Source organism: Trichosurus vulpecula, chromosome 4 (assembly GCF_011100635.1).
Source record: "Trichosurus vulpecula isolate mTriVul1 chromosome 4, mTriVul1.pri, whole genome shotgun sequence".
NCBI classification, from domain to species: Eukaryota; Metazoa; Chordata; class Mammalia; order Diprotodontia; family Phalangeridae; genus Trichosurus; species Trichosurus vulpecula.
Genome location: NC_050576.1, coordinates 238543526 through 238562088, shown reverse-complemented (window position 1 = coordinate 238562088; position 18563 = coordinate 238543526). Strand labels below are relative to the sequence as shown.

The 18563-nt window shown below is 45.6% G+C and overlaps 1 protein-coding gene across 1 annotated transcript; it reads left to right on the top strand.

The window, feature by feature from the left end:
- The first annotated feature begins 7542 nt into the window (after nt 1–7542).
- On the top strand, nt 7543–15763 carry SLITRK3 (SLIT and NTRK like family member 3). Its single transcript, XM_036756622.1, has 2 exons — nt 7543–7805; nt 12777–15763. The coding sequence occupies exon 2, from the start codon at nt 12795–12797 to the stop codon at nt 15744–15746; it is 2952 nt and encodes a 983-aa protein (XP_036612517.1). The 5' UTR covers nt 7543–7805; nt 12777–12794; the 3' UTR covers nt 15747–15763.
- The last annotated feature ends 2800 nt before the right edge of the window (nt 15764–18563 follow it).

Sequence of the window (18563 nt, the reverse complement as noted above, 5' to 3'; positions counted from 1 at the left end):
GCATTTACGACACCACAGATGGCTGTCTCGAGAGAAATGCATTAAGCATGCTCAAATGCAAAGGAAAGTGGGTTTGTTTTGGTTGGTTTTGTGCTGTTCTGTTTTAATATATAGAGAGAGCAGGTGGCATTTGGTTTGGAAATGTCAGCCCTTAATGGCATGATTTTGTAAGTCTGAGGATATGTCCTGCAAATTAATGGGATTTCAGAATAATTATGAGCCATCAAATTGAATGGTTGTATTGTTTGGCTTGTACAGTCACTGATCTTTTGAAATATAATGACTACAATTGATTGCCTGTTGACAGATTGATACAAATATCCTCATTTGGGGATCTCAAAGAGGTTTGCAATTAACAGTGGAATTTAATAACATTTCTGTTCTGTGAGTTCAATACACAGCCCTGAGATGGGACAAGGAATAATAAATTATAAGTTGAGAGACTCACTGGAACTTAGTATTTCTCCAACAGCATCACCATCTTTCCATCTCTTACCTTCTAGGATTCTGTAATCCTCAAGTGCTTACCATGTATTTGTTCACTCACCAAGCATGTATTGGGCAGTTGCTACAGGCAGACCACTCTGCTGAGCTCCATAGCACCATAGTGAACATATGGAGCAGCTGAAAAAAGTGTGTCCCCTTGCTCTCTAACGATCGACTGTCTAAGATAGCAGGGAGGATGAACCATAGAATTTCAAATCAGAATGAATCTTAGATACTATCTAATTCAAGCTTCTCATTTTATGATGAGAAACTGAGTGAGGTCCATTAAGATAAGGTGACGTGTTTAGTGTCAAACAGGTAGTAAGAAGCTGAGCTAGATGTCAAACAAATCCAAGTTTCTTTCCAAAAACTGAAACTAGCAGTTTCGGGGCCCAACAAAAGTAGATGCTCAGGGAAGGAAGCAAAAAAAAATTCAACCTTTTCCCCGCCCCCGCCGTCTAATCAACTTTCTAATTGACAATGTGAAACTAATAAAAGATATGGAGAAATGCAGGTCGATGGTAGAATTAATCACTCTGATTCATGAGTTCTTAACATTTTTTTGCCATTTCATTTTGGTATCAGACCCTTTTGGCAATTCTCAGAATCATGTTCTTAAATATACAAAATATATATGATTACAAAAGAAACCAATTATATTAAAATGCAGTACTTAGCAAGATATAGTTATCAAAACAACAAGAAAAACAACCAGGTTCATAGACTCTCAAATACACACACACACACACACACACACACACACACACACTCACTCACTCACTCACTCTAGTTAAGCAAGTGAAAAAAGAAGTGTTAAGAATCCTTGGCTCATTTGTAAAAACTATTTAGTCAGATATATAGACTTACTCTTCTGAAAAATCTAGTACCCACCTAGGATGATACATTTTCCTTTAGATGCTCATTTGAGAAAAGAAAATCAATTTAAATACTCAAGAGGCAGAGTTACAGATACAAGAAATCACTAAACACTAGTTGTTTAATGGCACAGGAGTATTGAAAGAAAGTTTAGATAAAAGAGAGAGACACTGAAAGAAGTCATATATTCCTAAGAGCCATTACCCAATAGATAAATTGTAAAACGATCTCAGCAAGAAGTTTTCAAAGGAAAAAAATCCAAGTTATCAATTAGAATATGAAAATGTTCAAAATTACTAATAATTAGAGAAATGCAAATTTAAAGAATTTTTTGAGTTTCAGTAAATTAATCACACCCATCAGATCCGCAAAGATGGCAAAAGAGAAAAATGTAACCTATTGGAGGGGCAATGGAAAAAGACACATTGATGAGCTATTGGTTTAGCTGTGAATTGGTCAAGTCATTCTGGAAAACAATTTGGAAATATACCCAATAAGTTTCTAAACTATGCATATTCTTTTAACTAGCTATCACACTATTAGGCTTATGCCCCAAGGAAAGAGTAAAAAGAACTAATACGTATGTGTGTGTGTATACACACACTATATACACATATATACTTATATGTATGTATATGTATGTGCATATATGCACATAGGAACATGCATACACACACTCATTTGTGGTAGTCAAAACATAAGTGGATGACAGAAGTTAGATGGAATGGCTACTGAGGCCGGAAGGCAGGCCTGGGCAAGCAAGGCAACTTCTCTGGAGCTGTGGGTGATTGGTGTTGTGTTTGTTCTTCAATTTTGAAGAGGACCATGACATCAAGGAAATGATGACATGACTCGCAGTTGACTTTGATTTGAGTGAGGGAGGACTCTCCAAAGTCACCATCCTCACTTTCCCCTCCAGAGTCATCTGGGTCCAGTGGCAAGGCATAGATCAGGATGACTGGAGATGGTCCAGGATGTGGGTGGGTAGAGTAGTTGCCTGGAATCCAATGGCTTACCAGTGAGGCAGGCCAAGGTTAAGATCTGTGGGTATGTAGGTGGCCAGAGGTGTTTTAAATTAAAGCTTAATTATAAACTATAAAAGTTTTGGAAAATATTTTATATGAACAAAAAGAATAAAAAAATACATTCATTAAATCAGGTCTCCATATGAAGACCCTAAGGAGTTCACTTTGCCTTTGAGTTTACTGCCTATATTACTTGTTTATGATATCAGTCAGTTAAGTTAATGTTGAGTTGTTTCAGATTCTTTGGGACTCCATTTGGGGTTTTCTTGGCAAAGATACTGGAGTGGTTTGGGATTTCCTTCTCCGGCTCATTTGACCGATGAGAAAACTGAGGCAAACAGGGTTAAGTGACTTGCCCAGGATCACACAGCTAGTACGTATCTGAAGCCTGATTTGAACTCCGGAAGAAGAGTTTTCCTGACTCCCAGCCAGGCACTCTATCTACTGTGCCACCTAGAGGCTCTGGTCATTCAAGTAGCACTTATTAAATACCTGTATGCTATGTGTAAGGCCCTTTTCAAAGCACTAGGGATACAAAGAAAGGGGTAGGGGGCAACCTCTATTCTTAAGGACTTCACAAACTATTGGGGAAGACAACATGCAAAAAACCACGTACAGAATTTATTTTTACAGGATAAATTGGGAGTGGTCTTAAAGGGAAGACACTAAGATTAAGGAGGACTGGGAAAGGTTGCTTGCTTGCAGAAGGTGGGACTTTAGCTGAGACTTGAAGGAAGCCAGGGAAGTATGGATAGGGAGCTGAGGAGGGAGAGAATTCCAGGCATGGGAGCCAGCCAGGGAAAACACTATGATACGGAAGGAGTATCATGTTGGAGAAAGAGCTTGGAGGCCAGGGTCCCTGGTTCACAGAGTATAGGAATGGAAGGAAGGTGCAAGAAGATCAAGAGACAGAAAGGAGACAGAATATGAAGATCTTTGAAAGCCAAAGAGAGGATTTAAATTTGATCCTGGAGGCAATAGGGAGCCAGTGGCATTTCTTGAATGGCAGCGGGGGTGACCTGTACACAGTTATACTTTAGGAAGATAGTGTTATACAAATTTACTGCTCCCCCCACCCAGTTTTATACTCTGGGCCTATGTTATACAAGATGTTCACCAATAAGGAAGCATCAATGTATTTAAGGACACGGTTTAACATAAAATACTTCTTCTCTGGGAGGGGTTGGGGGAAACTCTTCAAGTAGCTAAACACTCATTCTCATATCCAGCACTTCTGTTTTAAATTATTCAATCTTAATCTCCTCCCCAGTGCCCAATGTAGTATAGTGTCTTGCACATAGTAGGTGCACAAATGAACGAATTGAATCAGGATAAACTTCTGTAAATACAAATGCTACATTAAGGAAGCAAACACTTCTGATACTTTTTAAAAATTCTGTATTGTACACATAACTATACCTATAATTTATATGGATAATGAATTATGTTTATATCCTTTCAAACAGTGTTCACTATTTTTAGGGTCATCAAAACTCTATTTGGTCTGAAATAGTTCCATTGGCCATAGCCACATTCTTATTAAGATGGGAGGCAGCTTGACATAATGACTAATACCGAAGACCTGGCTTCAGGAAGACTTGGGTTAGAATCCTGTCATGTACACTTGCTAGGTGTGAGTTCTTGGACATGTCAACTTACTTCTTTAGTTTGAATCTCCTTGTCTGTGTAATAGTGATAATAATAGCACCTACCTCCCAGAACTGTTTCAAGAAAGAGATGAGATAATGTAGGCAAAGCCTTGGCAAACTTTAAAGTGCTCTCTAAAGGTCAGCTATTATTAACATGCTACCTTCTCCTGTTGTTCCCTAGTGGCTACCAGGCTGTGCAAGCATCTGCCCACAGACAAGGCAGAGTGACTCTTCTGACCAAATCCTTTTCTTGTTCTTGGAGGACACCAAAAAGGAGAAACACCAAAAGAGGAAAAAAAAAAAACAAATCTCAAGAGAATAGATCAAAGAGCTTGAGTCTTAGTCTGATTTCTTTTAAGTCCAACCTAATATTTTTGGGCCCACAGGGCATGTGGGTATGTGCTTCTTTTTTTTCACAGCTGCCTACGTGTAATATGGTGTACCCAAGAGTGATTAGCTTCAAATTGTACAACCACCTGCAAGAGGCTAGGAAAGGGTCTAAGTGATTCATTTCTCCACCACTCCTCCTCTATACTTTACTTTCTACAAAAATCTGCTTGAAATGTTAGAGTGATACACCTTTCCCCTCTGCTAAGACATCTGACTTGAAGCCTTTGTCGGCGAAACCGAAGGCAAACGTTCCTTCCATTTGCCTTATTATCCTGTGTAAATAACATCTGAAGATTCACTGAGCCTAGAAAAAGGAGAGGTTTGTGGTTCATGTCAGGACTGAAATACTGTATTTGAAAAAAAAAAAGAAAGCTGTCTACCTAATGATTCTTCATTCACCGGTTTCTAAGTCAGTGTGACATTTATTGATAGTCTGAAGTAATCTTTAATGTGGTAAATATTTCGGGAGACATAGGGCTCAGTTTCTTCCTCTGTAAAATGAGGGGGTTTGACTAGGTGGCCCCTAATATCCCTTCCTGCTCTATATCTCACATCCTAAGAGCCTAAGTTGGCCATTTTAAGTTTCAAGCTTAACAGAAAATTGCATACTGATAGAAAGCCAGCAGTCTCGTGTTGAATTTAAGACCTCTAACAAAAAAAAAGGGGTGCGGGGAAACCTTCAGAGGGCCCTGGATTTCTTTGTGACCCCTGGTCTCCAACTCTCCTTCACCAAAAAAAAGCAGCACGGACACTGAACCTGTTGTGTCTTTCCAGAATCTTGCATGTAACAGCCCAACAATGGTGATCCTTTGTATCTCATGCTCATAGCATTAGGATGCTGTGCATTACATCGAGCCAGAGACGGAAGCAATGTCTCTCCCCAAGCCTGTCAAAGGTTTCCAAATATAGATTAAAAGTCCGGCCCTGTCTTTTTTTTTTTTTTTGCAAGAGGCAAAGGAGAGTTCTTTTAAAAGCTTTTTAAAAAATAAGGTCGTGTTCCCTTCCCATCTACAATTATAATAGCCACTCAAAACTCCCCAATGTCTGGTACAATTTATTGCATGCTCTTGGCGAAGGAATGGCTCTAGATACAGAGATTGTTACCGGGACTACTTTTTTTTCCTATTCAGTTGGAGAGTTTAGTGGAAGACTTCTTTCCTTTCCCCCCAATATTGTCCCTGTGAAAATGAGCTGTTAAAAACGAAAGGAAACGTTGGTTTACATTGCAGATTGGACAAAGCCTTGAAAGGACTGCATTCGTGTGACTGCAGAGAAAGACGACGGTCTACACTAACGGGGATGGGATGTTGGAAGGACACTTTACCCAAAGATGCTATACTTGTTAACACGACTGCCCCTATTTCATTACTTTGTCACCATCCTGGCACGCATCTCCTTTCTTCATCGCCCCCTACAGACACACAGTTACACGCTCCCGCCCGCGCTCGCGAACACACACACACACACACACGCACACACACACACACACACCCCTTCAGTTTACTCCCTTCTCCTAGGCAAGCGTAAATAGATGAAGAGGAAATGTGTTCGTTTTCCAGGCCGTCGCTTGTTTGTCACGAAGGTGGGAGACAGGTTTCACGTCACTTAGAGAGGTCTTGGATGGGAGGATGGGGCGGGGGAGGGGGGAGGCACCCACCAGTCCCCTCTGTGTTGAACCGAGAAATCCTGAGCACGCTGGGGCTGTAATTTTCCAAACAGACGCGCTCTACCTCACCATTGCAAAGAAATTAAAGTTAAAATGAGCCTCTTCGAGGTTCCCAATGATGCAGAAACCCCTATCTGTTCTTGAAACTGAGTTGCGTTTTGTAGATAGACTAGGGGGAGGGGGGGAGGGGGGGGGAGAGAGAGAGAGAAAAAGAGAGAGAGAGAGAAAGAGAGAGAGAGAGAGAGAGAGAGAGAGAGAGAGAGAGAGAGAGAGAGAGAGAGAGAGAGAGAGAGAGAGAGAGAGAGAGAATATCTGAGCAGAGCGCGCCAGCCAGAGCCCCAAGCCCATTTCCTCCCTCACCAGGGGATCTGGCTGCGATGTGTGAGCGGACTGCAGCCGCAGCAGCAGCAGTAGCGGCAGCAGCAGTGGCGGCATCTTTCCCTAGCCGGCGGGGGAGGGCCCGAGGCTGAGGGGCATTCTAGCCCAGGCTCCAGGTGCTGGGATGATCAAGGGGGCGGCTCAGGGCTTTGGCTGTTTAATTCCCCAGTTTGGGAGAGGAGAGGGTGGGCAGGCTATTGATGGGTTGGGATTCCTCGTATCCTGTTCGGCGTGGCCCTGGATGCCCCGATCTTCTGCTGGATAGTCAAGGCAAGGCGCAGAGGCCGGTAAGTACCGCCCGATCCGATTTCTGTTATTTCCGGGCCAGTGAAAGTGGCGCTCTGGGCAGAGCAGCTTCCAAAAGACCGGGCCACTGTCGCTGTAGGCTGTCCCCCTCCGCCAGCATTTTGCAGCTTTGCCCTTCTCCGGTCCCCAGGAGCTCTGGACCAAGAAGGGGGCAGGGCGGCAGGTTCCTGCTGTCAGAGGGCTCCCCTCCTGGACCAGGGCTCCGCTTTCATTTGCCCTAAATCCCGGAACCCAATGGCGCGGATCTAACCATATGGCCATCTTTTTTCAAGCCCTCCCCCCCACCCCTTCCCTTTTCTGTGCCTCTTCCCCGTCTGGTTAAGGCTGGCATAAATAGTTGGATCTGGTCCACCCTCAACCCCGCCCGCCGCCTCTCCTCCCCGCCCACCACCCACCTCCCCTTCACTCCTTATACCATCCACCCACCCCGAGGGAGCAGGGTAAAAGATGCCCTGGGAGCGAAGGAAGCAGTCCCACCTTCAACCTAACTGAAGGAGGCACCAGGCAAGGATTGCCCTGTGAGTGACATCCTTTCCAGAAGAGGGGTGAGGGGCGAGGAGAAGAAAGCAAGCAAGGAATGCAGCAGGACTCAGACCGCGTTGGTCTCCCAGGGATCTTACACTTCGTGCCCTTGTCTATGTGAGAGGACCTCGCTCGAAAATTAAACTAATGCTGTCCTTGGAAACTTCCGGCTGATAGCGATCCAGGACCTCCAAAGCCGAAGCGCCGAGTTCCCCAGCACTGGGGTCTCCGGAGTAGCGGTGTTTGGTGCTCCCCCCACCCTCAGTAGATATGCAGCGACCATTTCTCCCTTCAACTCATCTACAGGACTCAAAAGTGGAAACACTTAAAGGGATTACAAGCGTGGTTTGGTGGCATCTCTGAAAGTTGCTGGCTGGGGAAGAGAAAGACACAAGAGAGAGCAAGGCGATGGCGTTATGGATACGATTCATCTTAAGGAGTTTGCAGATCGGCTAGCCAAGCCACTCAGAGCAAACGCGGGAGTGCTTTAGTCCTCAACATGGATAGGTATTGACTGAGCTCTTTTTCTACTTTGCTTAATTGAAATCAATAACTTAACCTCAATGTATTTTAGTGCAGGCATGCCTACTATATTTGCGTAGGCATGGATGTGCTGTCCGTTTTCAAATGATTCTTGCATTTTTTAATTCTCTGTTTGAGTGTTGAACTGGAGTGTCTAGCAGGAGAATGAAAGGGGGCAGGAGACTGATGAATGTGTGTCGAACCCCTTGTAAGTAGAGCAGATGATGAGCAAAACCAATAAATAGGCCAGGTGAAAGATCTGAGGTTTCCCTCTCCCTCCTCCCTCCCTCCCCCAACCTCCATCGGCCTGTATATGCTGCTGTTAGAGTTAAAAAAAAAAAAAAAAAGATTTTAGCTTTTAATACTTTGCCTTTCTGAACACCAATTCGTTTTGCCTGGATGGCAGAGGATTAGGGAGGGGTTTGTAGGAGGCTTCGGAAAAATGCATGATGCAGCGTTTAAATTATTCTGATTATTGTTTTCTAAGGGAGAACTCTTTCAGCTTCCATAGTGGCACATTCACTCAGCTCCGGGAAGATCTCTTCGAATTAAAGAGTAGGGGTGATGCTATTGACTGGCTCCCTGGAGCCTGCTAGAGTTGGGGAGAAAGGACTCCTTGTCCTGCTCTTTGATAAGCAAATGATGCCTAGTGCTCCAGTGTACCGATCTGATGCATGGGGACTCCTTGGGGTCCCTCTAACTTTTAGGACCCTCCCAATGGAGGCTCCCTTGCAGCGGTGGATGGGGAGGGGGAGAAAATTGTAGAAATAGGATTAACTGTTTAGCTGCTGTCCACGAGCTTTAAGGAGTGCAGTTCAAGAGAAAACGATTCCCAAATCCAGGGAGGCTCATTGACAATCAATGCGTTATAGCAAAGGACGGAATTTCAGTTACCCCATGTTCCCCCAACAGATTCTGGGTTCTAAAAAGATCCTGGAAATATTCTCCAGGCACCGCGTGGTGGTGGGGGTCAGAGAGTGGAAAAAGGAGAGTGGTGGGGGGAGGGGAGCTGAGGGAGAGAAGGGAATTGGATTGTTCATAGGCGAGATGGGGGACTCAGTGGTGTGTATGTGTATATCCGTGTGTGTCTATGTCTGTGTGTGTGTATACGTGTGCATGTATATGTGCAGGATGCTAGGGTGGTTTACCTTGAATATGAAGAAACAGGGGTGAGTCTAGTGTATAAGAGGGAAAATTGAACCCATTTATGGCATAGAATGTGAGACGATCTTTAGCAGCGTCTACATTGCCTAATTGACTGCAGTTTCCCATCAGAGTCCCTGGGAACCAAGGTGGGAATGTGCATGCATTTTTAACGCATGTTCTCGTGCACGCAGGGATTGAATGACTGGAAGGAGCGCATTGTTTATCAGGGGTACCTAGATATTTGAAGCTCGTTAAGTTTCAAAATGGACAATCAAGGGGCGTGTTTTTCTTGACAATTTCCTCGCAACACTTGATGGAAAATCCCTGTGCTAACTTTAAGTCCTGGGGAAAAGGAGAGAGAGCCCAATGCTGGGCCACAAGGTCTTCCCCCAAGTGGATCTCTGACCACACGAACCCAGAGGACGCCGGCCAGCTGGGGATCTCCTCTAAGCAGTCCCTTTTTGTGCCCACCACTTTCCCCACCTCCGATTTCTCAACAAAGCTGCATTACCTTTTTGTGGGCTTTCATGTGAAAAGGGGTGAGGATGGAGCTTTTAAAAGGAGGGGAAAAATCCTTTTGGAGACTGGAGGGAACATCTGAATTGCCTGCTGGTCCTAGCCTACCAGGTGCAGCACCCTCTCACGCATACTGAGCCCTCTCTCCCTTACCTCCTTCTCCCTTTAGAGGAGTGGGAGGGAAGGTTTTGGCTTCAGAAGCAAAGGGGTTAAGGTCCTCTTCCCTGCCTCGCGTTTTTCCCGGTGGAAGAATGCGAAATGCCCTGCTGTTACCCAAGTGATCCGGGTCTCTTCCCAGTGATTTGCTTTGCCTCCCTCCCTTTGAAAGCAGCAAGCCAACACGAGGCTGTTGTATCCCGGGGAGGCAGAAGAAGGCTTCAGCTGCGGCACCAACAAAAGGACTCCTGGTGCAAAAGGGACTGAAGGGAAATGACGGCCACTGCTGGCCCCCAGCAGTCGCCGCAGAGGACAGTCTGGGCTTGGGTTCCAGGGCACTCGTGTACATTCCAGAGGGACTTCCCGGCCCCTGGCGCGTAGGTCTCTCTTTTCGGTCAGTACTTGGAAAGGGAACTGTCAGTCAGGCCGGGGCATCTGGGAGGTCTAGGGACAGGCGTGCAGTCTTACTTTCCAAACCGTCTGAATCAACGGAGCTTAGCCGAACTTGGGAGTCAACCAGTCTGGCGCTGATTTCCTTGCTGGAGAGTTCAGGGCCAACCCTTTCCCTCCAACCCTGACATTGACCTCACCTCCTCCTTTTCCCCTCTACTGAAATTATTCTCGGTGGCTACTTCTTTTCCTTTCTTCGTTTGCTAAGCCTGGACCGCTTTCCCACCCCCACCCCCACCCCCACCCCCGTATTAAGACACAGGCGCGCGCACACACACACACACACACACACACACACACACACACACACGAGAAAACTGTGCAGTCAGGGCTTCCCAGTGCGCGCTCCCGAACCCATGCTAAGCGCGCCCCCCCTTCATTTGTTCCTTTTCTCGGAGCTCATTTTCATGACGTGGAGAAGCCTGATCCAGGGCAACAACACATACCCCCCCACCCCCCCCAAAAGAAAAAAAAAAAACAAGCGCGCGAGAGAAGCCCGAGATCCTCCACTGTGATTGAGCCTCCCCTCCCTCCTCCCTCCCCCCCCACCCTTGATGTGCTGCTGGTGCCCAGAGAAAGCAGCAACAGCAACAGCGGAGCCGGGTGCCTGCAGCAGCCCCCTTCTTCATCCTCCATTGAGTGTGTTAAGCGGCAGCTCTGCATCCTAAAGAAGCCCCATTGAGGAGTCCACGCATTCACAGCACGTCTGAGGCTGGGGATTTTTTTTTCTTCCAAATTTTTTTTTTTTACCCCCAGCCTTCACTGGAGAAAAGGAGAGGGAGAGGGAGAGGGAGAAGGAGAGAGAGAGAGAAAGGAGAGAGAGAGAGAATGTGTGTGTGAGAGAGAGATAGAGACAGAGAGAGGAAGGAGAGAGAGAGAGATTGCTTAAACTCCCGGGTTGTTTTGTTGTTGCTTTTTCAGATGTGCTAAAAAAAATCCTTCAAAACAGGTAAGTGAAATACTTCTGGTGTTGTTCTCCCCCTCCCCCCTAAATTTCAGAGACCTCAGTAGAGAAAAAATAACGATTTGATCCTAGATGGTAAGGACAGAAGGTATTAAGTAGATTTCATTATTTTGCAAGGAAAACTGAATGAACTCATTGATATTGCAATAGACTATTCTCTTTTCTTTTCCTGCAAATGTGTTTTTAAGTGGTTATTTGCAGGAAATGTGTTTCTCTTTCTCTTGGACCCACCTTTCCTTGCAGCTGTGTGCATTTTCTAATGCAAGTTGAATCCAATTCTTTCCCATTTTCCTTATAAATTCATTTCTCAGTACCTAAGTTAGAAGCCAAATTGATAAAATACCCCTTTTTGCCATGTGTGTGGGGAAGATAGATATGCCAAAAAGCATTTTTTTTTAAATTCTCATGATAGAATAAAAGGCCATCAATTTCAGATTGCTAATTCAGTACCTTCGGAAGGACAATCAAATAAACTGCATTATTATAATTTATTCATGTAGACATTCCTTTACATTATAAGATATCTAGGGAAGGAAAAGGAGGACCATGTGGAAAGGAGCTGTGTATTAGCAAAATGCATTGCATTTTTTTTATTGGAGAACAGCTTTCTTTTGAAATGTATACAGTGTGATAGCCCATTTATCCCCAGGTAAGCGTCAAGGTTTTTCTCATTCCTTTTATTCTCCACCCATCTCTCAAAGCCTCCTCCTTCTCTCCTCTCACCTCACCCCCCTCTCTCAGCTTTTCATAGGATCCCTTGGTTTATCATTGGGCAAAGATACAATAATCCAAGCTGGGGTCTTGGAGCTATTCAATGTACAGATACTCATATACAGTAGCCTTTAACTGTCCCTCTCCTTAGACCTGCCAATTCCATGGGCATGTGCTCTGGAAAAACTCAATATTTCTAAATGCTTTAACAAAGCAAAGACGTGGACAGTGATTGTTTAATTAACACCTGCATACTCTCCATAGGGTGTTTTTTTTGGGAGGGGGGAGGTAGAAGGACTTTATGCTGCTGCTCATCATCATTTATCAAGTATACTGTAATATTTTCTCAAGAAAATGCTTAAGTCTTCCAAGGATATCAATCCATCTTGCACATTCCAGCCAAAAGAAATAGAATATGGTCTCAGATCATTTTATTGCACCATCTAACATAATAACTCTGGGGAGCTGTGTGTGTATATCTGAATGTATGTGTGTATGTATGTGTACGTACGTAGACCTATGTTTCAATGAACTGTATTCCCAACAGGTTTTTATTTGGACTTTTCATAGGAGTTACTGATCTTTCCTCCTTCTCAGGGCAGGGCTGTGATGAGTATGGGAGGTGGGGGTGGGAAGAAACTCTGTAATCTTTAATATATCTTAATATTATGGATTCTGTCTCTGCATCAAAGTGAACTGTTTGCCTCTCATATTTCTGTTTGCTATAAGGGGGCACAAAAAGGCTGTTTCTGTGATAAGCCATTGACTAGGTGTGACATAGGTTGAGGCAAAGGGTAACTCATGATGAAACATTTTAGTGTCTCTCAAATCCAAAATATAGGGCATTCTCAGAACATTGAACCTAGCTTGGGTTTGTTTTGAACATTGGCCTAACAATGGCTGAACTTTCCATAAGGCTCATAAAAAGCCCCACATGTAGGAGTTTATTTTAAAATAGTGCATTATGACTAAATGCTAAAAAAAAAAAATCCACATTTTTATTTCTCTTGCAGTTTGATCAGCACTGAGTGATGACACCTCCCATGGCTGAAACTCTCCAAAAAGGAAGGATGCTGTGGATAATTCTTTTAAGCACAATTGCCCTAGGATGGACTACACCTATTCCCTTGATAGAGGACTCAGAGGAAATAGATGAACCGTGCTTTGATCCATGTTACTGTGAAGTGAAAGAAAGTATTTTCCATATCCATTGCGACAGTAAAGGATTTACAAATATTAGTCAGATTACCGAGTTCTGGTCCCGACCTTTTAAACTCTACCTGCAGAGGAATTCCATGAGGAAATTGTACACGAACAGTTTTGTTCATTTAAACAATGCTGTGTCTATTAACCTTGGGAACAATGCTTTGCAGGACATTCAGACAGGAGCCTTCAATGGCCTCAAGGTTTTAAAGAGGCTGTATCTACATGAGAATAAACTGGACATCTTCAGAAACGACACTTTCCTGGGCTTGGAAAGTCTAGAATATCTGCAGGCAGATTACAATGTCATTAAACGGATTGAGAGTGGGGCCTTTCGGAACTTGAGCAAATTGAGGGTTCTAATCCTGAATGATAACCTCATCCCCATACTTCCTACCAATTTATTTAAGGCTGTCTCTTTGACTCATTTGGACCTTAGGGGAAATCGGCTAAAGGTCCTTTCTTATCGAGGAATGCTGGACCATATTGGTAGGAGCTTGATGGAGATCCAACTAGAGGAAAACCCCTGGAATTGTACCTGTGAAATTGTACAATTAAAGAGCTGGCTTGAACGAATACCATATACGGCCCTGGTTGGAGATATTACATGTGAGACCCCCTTCCACTTTCATGGTAAGGACTTGAGGGAAATCAAGAAGACTGAACTCTGTCCCCTGCTGTCTGATTCAGAGGTGGAGGCCAGTTTGGGGATTCCTCAATTGTCATCCAGCAAGGAGAATGCATGGCCTACTAAGCCCTCCTCCATGTTGTCCTCTGTGCATTTCACTGCATCTTCTGTTGAATACAAGGCTTCCAACAAACAGCCCAAACCCACTAAGCAACCCCGGACACCTAAACCACCCCCAACATCCAGAGGCCTGTACCCTGGGCCAAACCAACCCCCTATTGCTGCGTATCAGACCAGACCCCCAATTCCTATCATCTGCCCTACTGGGTGTATCTGTAGCTTGCACATTAATGATCTGGGCTTGACAGTAAACTGCAAAGAGCGAGGGTTCAATAACATCTCGGAACTTCTTCCGAGGCCCCTGAATGCCAAGAAACTGTACCTGAGCAGTAACCTGATTCAGAAGATCTACCGCTCGGATTTTTGGAATTTCTCATCTTTGGATCTCTTGCACCTGGGGAACAATCGGATATCTTATGTCCAGGATGGGGCCTTCATCAACCTGCCCAACCTGAAGAGTCTCTTCCTGAACGGAAATGACATCGAGCGGCTAACTCCCGGCATGTTCCGAGGCCTCCAGAGCTTGCACTATCTCTACTTTGAGTTCAATGTCATCCGCGAGATCCAGCCGGCAGCATTCAGCCTCATGCCCAACCTGAAACTGCTCTTTCTCAACAATAACCTGCTGAGGACGCTGCCCACCGACGCCTTCGCTGGCACCTCCTTGGCCCGGCTCAACCTCCGCAAGAATTACTTCCTGTACCTTCCAGTGGCTGGCGTCCTGGAGCACCTGAATGCCATTGTACAGATCGACCTCAACGAGAACCCCTGGGACTGTACCTGCGACCTGGTCCCCCTCAAGCAGTGGATTGAGACCATCAGTTCGGTGAGCGTAGTAGGAGACGTGCTCTGCGGAAGCCCAGAGAACCTCACCCACCGGGATGTGCGCACCGTGGAGCTGGAAGTGCTGTGCCCAGAGATGGTGCACCTGGCGCCCGCTGGGGCCTCCCCCGCCTTGCCTGGAGAGGACCATCCCGCCGGGGGTCCCACCGGCGCCTCTCCCTATGAGTTTGCCCCCCCGGGGGGCGCTGTGCCCCTCTCTGTGCTGATTCTCAGCCTGCTCGTCCTCTTCTTCTCAGCAGTCTTCATTGCTGCGGGGCTCTTTGCCTTCGTGCTGAGGAGGCGTCGGAAGAAGCTACCATTCCGCAAACGCCAGGAGGGAGTGGACCTGACCGGGATACAGATGCAGTGCCACCGTCTTTTTGAGGATGGCGGAGGGGGTGGGGGCGGTGGAGGGGGTGGCGGGGGTGGGGGGCGGCCCAGCCACCCCTCCCCGGAAAAAGCGCCCCCCGTGGGTCACGTCTACGACTACATCCCCCACCCAGTCACCCAAATGTGTAACAACCCTATTTACAAGCCCCGGGAAGAGGAGGAGGCCTCCACTGTGGTGGCAGGCCCGGAGGCTGGGGGTTCTGAGAGGGGGGGTCCGGGGACACAGCCCCCAGGAATGGGTGAGCTCCTGGGCGGGGAGCAATTCCCTGAGACAGCCAAGGAGACTAACAGTAACTACCGGACCTTGCTGGAGAAGGAGAAGGAGTGGACCCTGGCAGTGTCCAGCTCCCAACTCAACACCATAGTGACCATGAATCACCCTCACCCCCACCCCCACCCTCACCACCCAGCCGGAAGTGGGGTGGCGGGGGTTGTGGGAGGCACTGGCGGGGACTTGGCTGGGTTCCGGCACCACGAAAAGAATGGAGGGGTGGTGCTTTTTCCACCGGGGGGAGGATGTGGTCCCGGCAGCATTCTGCTTGATCGAGAGAGACCGCAGCCAACCCCTTGTACGGTGGGCTTCGTGGACTGTCTCTATGGTACAGTGCCCAAGTTAAAGGAGCTGCACGTCCACCCTCCTGGCATGCAATACCCAGACTTACAGCAAGACGCCAGACTCAAAGAAACCCTTCTGTTCTCTGCTGGAAAGGGCTTCACAGACCCCCAAACCCAAAAAAGCGAATACCTCGAGTTAAGGGCCAAACTCCAAACCAAGCCGGATTACCTCGAAGTCCTGGAGAAGACAACCTATAGGTTCTAACGGAAAGAATAATAATAATAATAATATAATAAAATTTAAAAGGTTTAGCGCTTTTTTTTTCAAAAGGAAAAGAAAAAATATATATATATATATATCTTTTCCCCCGATTTTCGCCCGATTCTAATGAGTCAGTCCTTTTCTTGCTCAGACCCTGCCCTGTCCCCAACAAAACAAAATCCGCATGATAACTAGAGAATACAGATGTATGCTCTTACCCTCCCAGATGTGTTTTGGAGGACGGGCCATACTCAGATCATTAATCAATGAAGTGCCTTCGCAGAATTTTGCCAGCAAATGTTATCAATCATTATTTTTTTATACTGAAACTTGAGACTTTTGACTGTGCCATGTTAAAGGTATATTATCTGGGATCTTTGTATTGATCCTAATTAAGTAAAATTCTATGTGGTTTTTTTTTTAGTAACTTTTTTTTCTTTTGGTTTGTGGGGAAGGGAAAGAAAAAAAATAAGGTCGGCCTTTGGGCTTTCTCTCTTCTTGTCCATCATGGCGCAGATTTCTGTACATGTATTAACAATGCAGTTTGCTGCATGCAGAGGGGGAGGGAGGGGGCGGGTCTTGCTCGAATGTTCTCACTCTCTTGTCTCTTACATACGCACAGCTCCAGATTCCCACCCCTCCTCCCTTTGCCGCCTTTCTCCGCGGGCGCGACCCCGCGCGTAGAGCCGCGCGCACGCACGTAGATACACGCACACACCAACGTTCACTCGTTACCCTTCCAGTACGTCTATATCTACCCCTCCTAAGCATTCGGCTGCCCTCCTCAGCTCTGTCTCTCCGCTCTACCTTCCCACCGTTCCCCGAACCCCAGTCCCATCCCAGGCCAAATCCCACAGAAACTAAGAAGCCCCCCCATGGTGCGCTTGGGATAAGCAACTTTTTTGTGACTTCATCCTGATGCCAAGATTCTTTGGAGAACATCCGCACTTTCTTATATACATATATAAATAGCTATATATATATATATAAAATATAAAAAGCAACTGGATATATATAAATATCTCACTAACAGCTTTGTAGGAAGCACTTTTAATGTTTTTTTTTTCTCACAAAAGTTCAGAAACAAATGTGCATATATTTATTCTGTAATTCCAGTGACTATCAATTGTAAAGGTAATGTTTAATCATTGTATAGTGATGATGCGTCTGGTATAGCTTTCCTAATAAAAAAACGTTTTGAAAAAATAGACATATGTAGAGGATACAAAGCTTGACCTGCAACACCCAGCTAGACGGTTCCGTCCCTGTTTGAGTTCGGATCCTCTTCCTCACCCTTCCCCCAGAACTTTCTATTAAGATGTTTTTACAGAGCTGTGATGTGGTTCAAATTCTCCCTCCCCTCTCCCTACCCCCTCTGGAACGCCTAATGGGACTAAAAAAAGAAAAAGAAAGGGAACGGAAAGAAATGAACAACAACAAAGGTTTGCTATTTGCTATCTTTTCTCCATGCATTGTGGCAGTAGCAGACTTTGCAACTGTGTTGCCAAGGTCAGTCCGGCCCAGGTTGGCTTCCTAAACTGGAAGGAAAGGCGGGAAGTGAGCAGTGAAAATCTCGTGGATTGCAGGGCTCGGGGTTGGATTAGCCCTGGGGAAGACTGGAGGCGTCCGGCACAGAGGGAAGCCGGGCTGTAGCAATACAGTCTTTAAAACTTGCACTTGGGGGCACGTGCTGTGACCTATTTGATCTTTTGAAACTTCCTCCCTCTCAGGAAAACGACCCTGAAGCCGGTTAACTGGAAAAGTTTCCGCGCCTTGGCATTTGGTTGCTCTCATCTTCCTGCCTCCCACTTTCTGCAAAAGTCGTGCTTCAGTTAAAAAACAGATACGGCTGCAACCTTTCCCCTCCCTTCCTGCGAGTCATTAAAGTGACGTTGGAGAAAGAAAATGGACTTGACAATAACTCCAGCTGTAGCCCACTGATGTGTGAGTGAAACCAAAGATAATAGGTTTTTTAAATTATGTATGTATGTATTTATTTATTTATTTTAAGGCACTGGTATCTTGGTGTTGGTAGGAAACGGAGTTGACCCAGAAAAAAAAAATATGGAAGTTTGAGAGTCGGCACCGACGAAGATAGGCCAGGAGAGGGCGCCAGAGCCCCAGCGATTCCTGCAGAATCGTGTAGACCAACTCGGGGTTTTCAATTTGTGCTTTTTCCAAGACCCCACAGGAGAAGTCCACCCTTACCCCCTGAATGTAATTCGCCGGATGTCAATAACGCTTTACATCAAGTTGTTTTTGTTTTGTTTTGTTTTGTTTTTTCCAGGGGAGTGTTGAGAAAAGCAGCTTCTTGTTTAGTGTCTGGTTGCACCACCAAGGATGTGCTTTTAAAAGGCCTCAACAGTGTCTACACTGGAGAAGAGACTTTTCTCTAGACCAAATATCCGTCTCTGCATAGCTCCAGAAATTTGCGTACAGATGTCGGACACCCACACAAACACACATGCCATCTTAATGTATCTGTAGATGGTATTTTCAGGGCAAACTCTTTGCGATTGAGTAATTTGTGCCTGACACCTTTGTCAATAAGATTATTTTGCAAGCATAGCTAGGGAGTCACTGTTAGATGAAATGATTATCTATGGATTTTTTTTCCCTTTCTGCAGCGGTGGGGTGGCTGCTGTTTTGTTGTAGAGGAGGGCAGTCACGTAGATAAGCAAGGGTTTTGAATGTAGGACAATTGATTTAGAGCTAAAGGGGTCATTAGGAATAATCTAGTGCAAACCTCTCATTTTACAGGATGAAGAAATTTAGGCCTGCGAATTGAGTAAGCTTCCTGAGGTCACACAGCCAGTAAGT